Source organism: Muscardinus avellanarius, assembly GCF_963383645.1.
Source record: "Muscardinus avellanarius genome assembly, chromosome: 4".
In the NCBI taxonomy this organism is placed as follows: Eukaryota; Metazoa; Chordata; class Mammalia; order Rodentia; family Gliridae; genus Muscardinus; species Muscardinus avellanarius.
In genome coordinates this window covers 62,630,473-62,642,840 of record NC_137789.1, presented here as the reverse complement: position 1 = coordinate 62,642,840, position 12,368 = coordinate 62,630,473, and the positions used below count along the sequence as shown (strand labels likewise).

Genomic DNA, 12,368 nt, shown 5'->3' with positions numbered 1-12,368 from the left:
ATAAAACCTTTATTGAAAAAGGGACATTATAAAAATCTTGGAATAAAAAGAAGATAATTTAATGTAATTTCATGTAATATATGCAAAAGAAACTACTTGCTGATGTGCTGTAACTGATGGAGAGTTGGCAGTGCTGGCTTCCATGTACACAAATGCATTTTGAGGAAGGTGTGAAGTGTTGGTTGGTAGTGAGGATTAGGGAACATTCTGGAGGGGATGGATAACATCTATGAAGACATAGAGTAAGAGTAAATGTGATACATAGCAAATATCTTTGCCTGTCTTTGAGCTGCTGAGAATTAGAATTAAAAGTGGCTTGGAACTAATGTCCTGAGATCATTTTATCTTCCCATCTCACAGAAATGATAGGCAAGAGTATGTCAATCCTTTGAAGAATAAGTTGGAAATGCCAAGATTACTCTCACATAATAAGTGTAGAGCCAGAGATTAATCTCTCAATTGCCAACCTCCCCATCACCTACAGTATAGGTTATCTCTTCAGATAAGAGTGATAGTAAATGAGATGAGACTGAGTCAACCAACTTCCCTCTTCTCTCTCTTCATTTTCCTTCTCTCTTGCTTTTCAATCATAGGGTTAGAATTTGTCCATAGTACAGCGTGGAGGTGTTTTTGTTAATAGTTTTTTTTTGTAGTACTGCTTTGATGTTTTTTTATAGTTCATTGCAGATAACCTTTATTTCTGCATTCATTAAAAACTCCACTGTATTTACAGATAAATTCTTATTTTCCATAATATATTCTGATAAAGTACAAATATGAAAAAGATGTCCTGATCTTTGAACTCAGTAGGAATGTCTGCTGACTGCATAGCTGTAAGCAAAACAACAGGCTCAAAATACAGTGTTCGAATTTAGTGAATGTTATATCTAAGCACTTTTGTTGCCTTGAGGAAAAAATGCTGATAACAACCTTTTAACAGAGCAGAATAATTACTGAAATGTGTACAGAGTTATTTTTAATTCCATTTGTTATGAACTGTATTGGATAAACTTTTGAATTCAGTATAGGACTTTAAAATGATGAATAAAATGCCTCCTAAGAGAAAGGACACAGAGTTTTGGATGTACAGTATTTTGTGATATACCCAAAGCATGAGGAGGATTAAACCATTCAGCCTTCAGGCTCTCTGAGCTAATACATACTGACTGATGCCCCAGAGTTCAGAGCACAGTAATAAAACAAGGTCAAGTAAGTATGCACGCTTATGTGAACTTAAAAAAGCACATTAAATCACCCCCATGTGCACAAAGATAAGAGCACACCAGTGGGATTAGGAAAGGCCATCAGAAGATGAGATGGATTGAATTGTACTGAAACAGTTCAAGTATATCTTGTAGGGTTTCCTCAGGCTATACTCAGCTCTCAACAGATTTAGTGGAACATTTAGATTAAAGTCAACGTTGGATTCTGGGAAACAGTTTAATAGGCTAAAATAAATTACGTGACTTTTAGAAGTCAGTAATCTTAAAAATTGGACCCAAAGTTTATATACTATCCAGCTTGTTATTTATGATTAAATAGTGGAAACAAAAAATAATTTTCTCTTCCATAAATCTTATTCAATTCTGATTACACAACTGGTACATATAAATATAGTTCTCATGTCAGAGCTTTCAAACCAGGGTGATGGACAGGCTTTGCAAACCTAGATAAAAGTTATTCTGCATAATTTTCTTCTTGGAGGTCATTCTTTCAGGCAAAATATTTTTGTATAGGTTATATTCTTTAACAGAAAAAACTCCCCATTTAATATATACCTGCATCAAATGGGCCGTCAAGATGTATAGAACTATGGTTAAGTTGTGTGTAAGTCAAAACTGAACACAATGAGGCACTGATGATCTGACCTGTGAACATTTGGTCAGACCAATTCCAGTATACATCAGCAAAACCTGCAATCTAGGAGTAACTGGCCCTGGAAAAGATAGAAGGAATTAATTTGCTTTTTAATTGCTTTGACTATAAGTCTGCTGCTTGGGTGGGGCAAGTGTTTACAGATTAGATAGTGGAGGGCTCCTACCATGCTGCCACCCTTAAGATCTTCCTCAGTCTTGCTCCAATTTGGCCTTGACTTTGTGACATTGGCAACATCACTTTATGTTCAGAACATTACCCAGTAGTTGCTTGCTGGCAATACAGATTGATGTCAGTGACCTGAATCCAATGGAAGAACAGGCTGGGCAGCATCAGCAATCATTTCCTAACAGGGGCAGGATTTTCTCTTGTCTCCTCAGCTGTCCAGCATCTGCAGAGCAGCAGTCCATGCCGGGGTGGTTCGAAACCATGGTGGTTATGTTGACGTGATGCCTGTGGACAAAAGGAAGACTTACACTGCTTCTTTTCAGAATGGAATCTTCTCAGAAAGGTAAAAGCAAAGCAAAGCAAAGCAAGCATAGTTTGTACAGTATCTATCTTGTTATTTATGACTACTTTACAATGGACCCACTTGAGGATGGATTCCAAGTTAAGAGCTCAGCTAGTGTTTTTTTTTTTTTTACATATTTGTGTAACAGCTGCTTTTCCAGGGCTGGGAGAAGCTGTGGTACCAGAGGCGCCTGTCTCCTGCAGGTTTATAAACACCAACCTGAAAATCGGATTACAAGTCAGAACCACTCCTTTGTTAATTGATCTTATAATTAGGAAACTTTTTTCATCCTTTAGGATTTTCTAGATTAGTTTTTATATTTAATTCTTTCTAGGTGAGCAAGGCACTGAATATTTCTCTAATCCAATTATCTGAGAAAGTATTTGACAAAAACAATGAGTCTGGTTTTTTCTAGAACCAAATTCTCTCTTGGATTGGAAGTTGGATGCTTAATATGATACAGATGAACTTTTTCAGGTCATCTTCTGCTACTTAGCCCATTTACATGATGTATATTTAATAATTTGAGCATATCATGTGACTTTCTTTATCAAGTGAGATCATTAAGGGAGATGAAACTTTAGGCTTTTTAATATCATTGATACTTAGCAAAGTAATATTAAATCTCATTGATTTGTATAGACACAGAAAATATTCTCTTTTAGATATTTCCTGAGTTATTCAAAATTATCAATGGGGGGTTCAGATTATCTACTAGCTTTTCTAAAGAACACAAAAGGATGTACTACATAGGGTATTTAGATTGTCTTCCATAAAACTGGCTGTCATCCTCTTAGAAAGACAGATCTCAGGCTGGAATGTAGTTCAGTGGCAAAGCACTTGCCATGCAGGGGCACTTCCTGGGGTCTGATCACTAGCTCCAAAAAAAAGAGCAAACACAAAACCAACACCCACAGATGTGCACTTAGCATCTTTTTCAGAAGAGATTGTATATTAACGGGCATTGTTAAGAATATGATTCTCCACAACCTACCTCATAGCCTCAAAAGTCAGATATTATAACATAAATGAATTCTTGAATTATAGGATCTCATATGCCTTTTTTAAGATAAATGGAGTGATGTTTCAATTACCTCCTAAATCTCTTTCTTTCTTTCTTTTTCTTTCTTTCTTTCTTTCCTTCTTTCCTTCTTTCTTTCTTGGTGGTACTGGAGTTCCTGGAAGCCTTCTACACTCCTAGACCTATTTTATACTTTTTATTTGGAAACAGGGTCTCTTAAGCCAGCATGGCTGGCTTCGAATCTGCACGATCCTCCTGTCTCTATCTCCCAAGCACGGGGATTACAAGTATGTGCCACCACGCCCGGCAAATTTCTTATTTTTTTAAAGCTATAAAATGATATGCTAACAAAACAGAGAAAAGTAGTTATTTTGTAGTAACTACTGTTAATATCACAGTTACTAGTCTTTAATAAACTTTAGTTTCTCTCAATTAACACTCCTATAAATTAATCCTATATACTCTATTTATGTATGTATTAGCTGAGGTTCAAAATAAATAATTGGTTATTATTAAATAAAAGATTAAGCAATAAAATAAAATATTATTATTAACTTATTAATCCTTGAATTCTGGCTTAGCACTAGGCCTTTGAGCTCAGTGGTACATATCTTTTCCAGCATATTCACTGTTTACAGAGGAGAAACACATTAAACACATCTGCCTTCTAAGACTTTAGTTTGTTTCTGAAAAATAAAAATGGCTTTAGATTGAACATTTGTTGTGAGAAAAACTTGGTATGTGCATGTGTGTGTGTGTGTGTGTGTGTGTGTGTGTGTGTGCACGCATATTTGTGGTCCTCCTCCTTTTCTCACTCTAAAATTCTCTTTATTTTACATGAATAAATACACAAAAAGAAGTATACTTTTGTTCTTAGCATTCACATGCTAATTATTGATGGTATTTAAAATTTTAATTATTAAGCAAGTACCTTAATCTTGTAATGCCAGTACTTGGGAGGCTGAGACAGGAAGATCCCAGGTTCGTGACCAATTGCAGCAACTTAGTGAGACCCTCTCTCAAAATTAAAGAATAAAATAGGGCTGGAGGTGTAGCTTGGAAGTAGAATGCCCCTGGGTTCCATCCCTACTGCCACAAAATACTACTACTAATTATTAGCAAGTGCGTAAAACGTTGCAAAAATGTAAAAACTTCAAAAGCTTACAATTGGATAGAATAAATAATGATTAGTTACATTATTAATTTGATTTAACTTTTAGACATTTAAACAAAATATAACTTTATAATTTTTACCAAATAAAAAATAACTTAGGCCAGGTATGGTGGTGTACGCTTGTAATCCTTGTGCTTGGGAGGCATAGACAGGAGGATTGTGCAGGTTTGAAGCCAGCCTCGCTGGCTTAAGAGACCCTGTTTCCAAATAAAAAAATATAAATAGGTCTGGGATTGTAGCCCGGAGGTAGAAGGGTTCCATACCCAGTACCACCAAAAAAAAAAAAAAAAAAAAAAAAAACAAAACAAAACAAAACAAAACAAAACAAACAAACAAAAAAACAACTTAGTAAGGAGTAAAATGTATGGTTGTATATTACTTTCAACTTATGTTTTGAAAATACTTCCAAAATGATATTCATTGCTCTCTTTGTGTATGTGTACTTATTTTTCTATTTTGGTGAATAAATTTTTAGGTGTTTTCATATTGGGCTGCTAAATTTCCTCACTAACGTTTTTCTTGAAACTCTGGATGTTAAGAATTTATTTTTATGAGAGTAATATAATTGAATTTTGTCAAATTTAGAAAATGATAATAAATTAGCACCCGTACAGCTTTGCTTTAGTATCAGACATTTTTTTAACTTGCAATTAACTATTTTTAATTTTAATTATTGGTCCTGGGAATTGAACTCTGGGGCATTCTGTCTCTTATTTATTGTTTATTTATTATATATTTTTTAAACAAAGTCTTGCTAGTTTGCTAAAAGTCTCGCTACATTGCTGAGGCTCTCTTTGAACTTTGAGATCCTCCTGTCTCACCTTCTCAAGTACTGAGATTACAGGCATCTGTCCCCATGCTCTGCTATAGTTAACTCTAAACTTTGCAAATCAGCTGTAAGCCTGAATCTGTTTCCCCTAGTAAAATGTAATAAGTGCCTAATTCTGCTTTCTTAAAACTAAAGGAGGCAAACTATGAAAACATGATTTAGGATCTGAGTTTTGTAGAGACAACTATCTTTCTTACTATGCCTTTTAAATTTATTTCCTAAATTCTCAATCCAGCATATGATCAAGATTTTACAAATTATGTCATCTTTACTCAAATTTTTCAATAACTATAAACTATAGTAGTCTAAGAAAATCAATCATCTGGATTCATATTGTTGCACTCTTGACTATCACAAGGCAGTGTGATTAGAAGGATGTTATGTAGAGATGATGTCAATATAAATACATATATTTTTTATTTTCCACAGTTTACAGAATCCTCCAGGAGGAAAGGCATTCAGAGTATTTGCTGTTGTGTGAAATAGAACAATTGGAAGGGGATCGTAAAGACTATTCCAAATGCCATATTTCTGAAGTTTGTATAAAACTGTAACATTACTGTACAGATGATAGCGACTATTTTTAGCCCCAGAAATGTGCCAAATGCATATAAATCTTAATACACAAAATCTATAAAATAAAACATGGGACATCAACTTTGGAAAAAGTAATAAATATGTAATGGTTTTAGAAATCCTGTGTTAAATATTGCTATATTTTCTTAGCAGTTATTTCTACAGTTAATTACATAGTCATGATTGTTCTACATTTTATATATTATACTATATGGTGCTTTGTATATGCCACTAATAAAATGAATTTAAACATTGAATGTGAATGGTCCTCAGAAAATTATATGGTGCATTTAAAAACAACTCTAAAACTGAAAGAAACCTTTTTTTTAATCATATTTTTCTTAGTTCAGTACTATAATGTTACCTACGCTAATCTCAAATGTTTTCCATTTAATATGTGTATAGTTAATTTTTTTCTTTTGTTGAGTTTAGATATATAGAGTAATAAGTCTTCATATTGTACTTGTTATTTTGTATAAAATAATCTTTTAATGTCCAAATGAATCTGTTCTGTTAAAGTGTTTGGTTTCTTGGGAATGGTTTTAATAGTAAATGGAAAAAGTCAAAAGTAGTTGTATGAAAACATTTCTCGTGATCATATAGTAAGCATGTGGTTAAGCATGGGCAGCCAGAGATTTCTATGTATTGTTAAAATTGAGGTCACACATTTTCTTTTGTATCCTGGCAAATACTCCTGCAGGCCAGGAAGTATAAGCAAAAAGTCTAACAAAGATGAATTAATGTATTGCATCACCATTGCCACTGATTTTCATAATGGTAAATGGCTTTGTGTATAAATGTTGCCATACCACAGTACCTATAGTGGTGATATATTTCTATGAAAAATGTATTGTCCCTTGAGACTAAAAGTCTGTAAAATGTTACTTTGGGTATTTTTTTCTGCTGGTGACTTTATTCATTTCTTATAAACGTATTAAAATTACTCATGTTTCAAATATTGTTCCCTTTGCATGCATGCTTTGATTTAGAAATACTTTCAAGATAAATGGGCACAATTGATGTTAGTTTTCTAAATCTAGAGTATTGATATTAGTATAAATAACATATTACCAGAAGTCTGAAAAGCCAATCTAATATTTAGGTATTTTTATGCACCGGAGAAATCTAGACAGTTTTGTATTTAGGGAAGCATTTCAGCAAGATAAAGCTTGAATAAAATTAGAGAGATTAACTAAGAAAGCACAAGAATAGAATCTGAAAGATATGAAGTAGTTATAATTATAAAAGAATTGACAAGAAAAGTAATTCACATATTTTTAGAAAGTAATTGAATAGGTGTTTAGGAGCAGCAGGAGCAGATAAAAAGGAGATAAATTATATCCAAGGATCAGAGGAAGTTAAGAGAGCTAGAGATAAGACAGAGAGAGAGAGAGAGAGAGAGAGAGAGAGAGAGAGAGAGAGAGAGAGAGAGAAGGGGAGGGGAGGGGAGGGGAGAGGAGGGGAGGGGAGGGGAGGGGAGGGGAGGGGAGAGGAGAGGAGAGGAGAGGAGAGGAGATGGAGAGAAGGGGAGAAGAGGGAGGATAAGGAAACTCTAAAACACATGATGTAGTTAAACATATCAAAGTTAATCAGGAAGCCAAGCACGGGTAGGAGGGTGGGAGAAAGGGATTAGAGATTGGGTAGGGGCTGATGCGGTGATGTGTGGGTGTATATCTCCACAAGTTTTTTTTTTTTTTTTAATCCCATTGAGATGTATGACTACAACGCACCAATAAAAATTTATAAAAAAATATACTGCCAACTTCTTAAATAGTGCATGTGTCTTTACCCAGATTTATCCTCGGTCCCTCACTGCTCTCTCCATAGTAGGGTTTCTTAATTTGCCCCTGTTGACATCTCCAATGTCAGTTTCCTTTGCTATTGCAGTGGCTCCATCCCAAGCCTCTTCCTTGTGCCCCTCTCCATTCTTTTTCAATGCATCTTTATTTTTTTTCCCACTGGAATTACTTCCTTACTTGAGTTTCCATTGCTTAAGAAAAAAAAAACCCTGTAGCCAGAACATGTAAACTTACATAGTCTGGTTTATATTGTCTGTTTTCTATGCAAGGTATAATCTTGGTATTCTAATTTAACTTTCCATGTTATCATTACCTCATCTGTAAAATGGGTTGCATAGTATCTCATAGAAACTGCTCTAAAAATTGATTACAACACTACATATTTTATCCTAAGAGGAACACTACACACATAATGCTTGGTCAGTATATGTTTTATTATCAACAATGTTTATGTCATTTACCTTGTAAAAGCTACACACCTGTCACAGTATGCTAATGATCCTTTGACATATTAAATGTAAATTGTTCCAGGTATTTTCCTAGAGTTTTCCTCAAAAGAACTAAATACTGTCTACTATGGTGCCCTTTTAATTTCACTATATTTTAATTTCACTTTAAAATTTTTTGCATTGCATAGTTCTTTAAATTTAATAATTGACTCTTTCAGAATGGTAATATGCTTACCTATAACCCTACTCAAGAGCACGCCGAGTGACTCTTACCTTATTCTACTCTGGAGTGGTGAATCTATATTGTTGAATGAATATTCTAACAAATCTTGATTTTATTCTTGTTAACATGTAAATAATTTTGCATGTTATCATAATGAAAGGTGAATACTGAGACAAAGTATTGTTAATGAAAATGATAGCAATCCTTTATGTGTATTTAAAAAATTTCAATACTTACAGAATAGTATTGACATCATTATTTTAGCTTTTAGAGTTTACTAGAGTTTAGTGTTCTTTATTAAAAATAATTTGTGAACTGGGTATGGTGGTGCACACTTGTAATCCTAGCATCTGAGAGGCTGAGACAGGAGGATCCTGGTTCGCAGACAGCCTCAGGTACTTAGTGAGGCCCTTTGCAACTCAGTGAGACCCTGTTTCAAAATAGAGAATAAAAAATCGGGCTGGGGGTGTAGCTCGGAGGTAGAATGCCCCTGGTTCCATCCCCAGTACTGCAAAAACAAATAATATTAATAATAATCTGTGTATTTCAAGCAAAGAAAAATATACAAAAATAGAATTCTTTAAATTTTAGGCAACTTGCATATTGTAGTGTCCACTTTTCTATTCAATACTGTAATTTAAAATCTTTACTCTTTTTTAGTATTTAAGCATGTTTTTAAAAGAAATATCTACTTTTCTAAATAATATGGCAACCTAAACAAAGAAATAAGCTATAATTTTTGAAAACATACCAAACTTTCAATTTGGAGTTTAAGTAATTTATTTTTCAAAAGAATTACATTGTTTACATTGATTTAATAAAAACCTATCTGAGGTGATATTTCTAACTTGGCACCATACTATTTAGGAGCTGAAGAAATAGTTCAGTGAAATAATCTGATCTTCTTTCATTAATTTATTATAATTAAGGCTAAATTATGTTTACATTTTTTAAAAGACACATTAGAAATGCTATAAACCTGGTCTGATTGAGTCCTGTATGTAAAACAAATAATTTTTTTTGGTGTGGTACTAGGATGGAACACAGGGGCATTCCATTTCCGAGTGACATCTCCAGCCCTATTTTTTTATTTCTTATATTGAAAGAGGGTCTCACTGAGTTGCAAAGGGTCTCTCTAAGTAGCTGAAGCTTTCTGCGAACCATGATCCTCCTGCCTCAGCCTCCTGAATGCTGGTATTACAGGTTTGTGCCACCATGCCCAGCCCAAATAAGATTTTTTAAAAACCAATTGGTAACAGCATAGCTAGGAACAACAGGCTTTTTAAGTTTTCTATTCTCATTCATTCAGGAAGCACTGAATTTCTGCAATATTCTGTGGTCTGTGCTGATCACTTATGGATACAAGCAAAAACTTTGGAAAACAGTATGGAGGATCCTCAGAAGAATGGGAACAAATCTACCATTAGACCCAGCAATACCACTTCTTGGTATCTATCCAAAGGAAAACAAACCAAACTGCTAAACTAATCCATGTGTATCTATGTTCATGAAGCTGCGCAATTCACCATAGCCAAACTATGGAACCAACCAAGATGTCCATCAATGGATGAATGGATTACAAAACTGTGGTATATGTACACAATGAAGTTTTACTCAGCCATAAAGAATACAATTACAGCATTTTCAGGGAAATGGATGGAACTGGAGGATATTATGCTAAGTGAGATTAGTCAGTCACAAAAAGTAAGAAACCAATGCTTTCACTAATATATGAAAGCTAAAGTGAAATGGTCACAGGAGGAGCCCCAGTTGAAAAGGAGAACCTACAGAGGAGCAAATAAGGCAATCTGACTGAGGGGAGGGGAGGTGGGAAAAAAGCTCTCTAAGGCACATGATGTATTTAGACAAACATATTGATATCAATCACTGAGCCAAGCATAGGAGGGAGGATTAGGGAGGGAAGAGAGGTGGGGATTGAATGGGAGCTGACTGGGTGACACAATGAAAAGACACAAAAAAGACACAACAAAGACACAAGTCTTTTTTATTACCCCACTATGATGTATGAATATAATGCACCAATAAAAAATAATTATAGATACCAGAAAAAAATCCTCAGAAAATTAAAATCTAGTGATTAAGACAGATGTTAAGATAACCACATAAACACATGATTATAAAGGATGAAGATAGCCAGGCGTGGTGGTGCACGCTTGTAATCCCCGCGCTTGGGAGGCGGAGACAGGAGGATTGTGCAGGTTCGAAGCCAGCCGCGCTGGCGTAAGAGACCCTGTTTCAAAAATATAAACAAAAAGATCTGGGAGTGTAGCCCGGAGGTAGAAGGGCTTCCAGGAACCCCAGTACCACAAAAAAAAAAAAAAAAAGGATGAAGATGGTAGAGTTACATAATTACAAAGATAATACGGTACCAGTAGAGTGTTGAAAACTAGAACTTCAGTGGTGAGAAGAGTAAAGATAATTTTCCTGAAAAATTCATATTAAATCTTCTATTTTAAGGATTATTAATAATATTGACAGAGGGAGAAGGTCCATGCATAAAAATTAGAATGTACAAGTACATTATTGCAGGATCATTCTAGAAACAGTAGCAGCATAAAGCAAAGGTCAGTGTCTTAAGGACAGAGAACTAGAGATGTACAATCTGAGTTTGGATCTGTAAATGGAGAAAAAGACCAGCCTGGACAGACTCTCTGAAGCATTAGGTGCATTGTTAGAAGCCAAAGCAAAGCCCTAAATGAGTAGAATTATTATTCTTACATGTTAGAACAAAGGTTAAGCAACATCTGAAAAGTTAAACATTTTCTACGGGCTTGAGTTTGAAAAACATAATACACATCTTCCTTTCTCTATTTTCAAAGTCTTCCTGCTCCTAGATCACTTTTACTAGATGATTCTGTGGAGATTGTGAATAACTTCACTTTTTTTATTGGTGCATTATATTTATACATCATATTGAGGTAAAAAACTTGTGTGGACATACACGTACACATCACCCATTAAGCCCCTACCCAATTACCACCCTATTCCCTCCCCATTCCTCCTTCCCATGCTTGGCTTAGTGGTTGACTTCGATATGTTTAAGTACTTTTGTGTTTTAGAGAATTTCCTTCTTCCTCCCTCCCATACCCTCATTTAGATTGTCTTGTTTCCTCCTCTATAGGATTTTCTTTTTCAGCTAGAGTTCTTCCTATGACCCATTTCTCCTTAGCTTTCACATATTAGGGAAAGCATCCAATTTCTCATTTTTTGTGACCAATCTCGCTTAGCATAATGTCCTCCAATTCCATCCATTTCCCTGAAAATCCTGTAATTGAGTTTTTTTAAATGGCTGAATAAAATTCCATTGTGTACATATCCCACAGTTTTGTAATCCATTCATCTATTGATGGACATCTTGGCTGGTTCCATATTTTGGCAATGGTGAATTGTGCAGCTATGAACAAAGATACACATGCATTAGTTTGGTAGTGTGGTTTACTTACTTTTGGGCAGATATCCAGAAGTGGTATTGCTGGATCGAATGGTAGATTTGTTCCCATTCTTCTGAGGATTCTCTATACTGTTCTCCAAAGTGTTCGCACTAATTTGCCATCCCACCAACAATGTTTTAGAGTTCCTACTTCTCCACATGCTCACCAGCATTTGTTGTTTGTGTTTTGAATGATTACCATTCTAGTTGGTGTTAGGTGAAGTCTCAGGGTAGTTTTGATTTGCATTTCTCTTATTGCCAATGATGTTGAACATTTTTTTTATGCATTTATTGGCCATTTGAATTTCTTCTTTTGTGAAGTGTCTATTTAGGTCACTTGCCCATTTTTAGATTGGATAATTTTGTTTTTTAGTGTTGAGTTTATTTAGTTCTCTGTATATTTTAGATATTAGTCCTCTATTGAAGGTGTAGGTGGCAAAAATCTTCTACCATTCTGTTG

At 34.7% G+C, this 12,368-nt stretch overlaps 1 protein-coding gene across 2 annotated transcripts in view; it reads left to right on the top strand.

Annotated features, from left to right (window-relative positions):
* The window catches only part of CRISPLD1 (cysteine rich secretory protein LCCL domain containing 1), a gene marked incomplete at both ends in the record, with an annotated part of 35,221 nt that extends 29,330 nt beyond the window's left edge, over positions 1 to 5,891 (top strand). For both annotated transcript variants that reach the window (XM_080695327.1, XM_080695328.1), the window contains 2 exons: positions 2,256 to 2,386; positions 5,840 to 5,891. In XM_080695327.1, coding sequence (XP_080551453.1) covers positions 2,256 to 2,386; positions 5,840 to 5,891 — 183 coding nt within the window. The remainder of the gene's footprint in view (positions 1 to 2,255; positions 2,387 to 5,839) is intronic.
* Between the last annotated feature and the right edge of the window lie 6,477 nt (positions 5,892 to 12,368).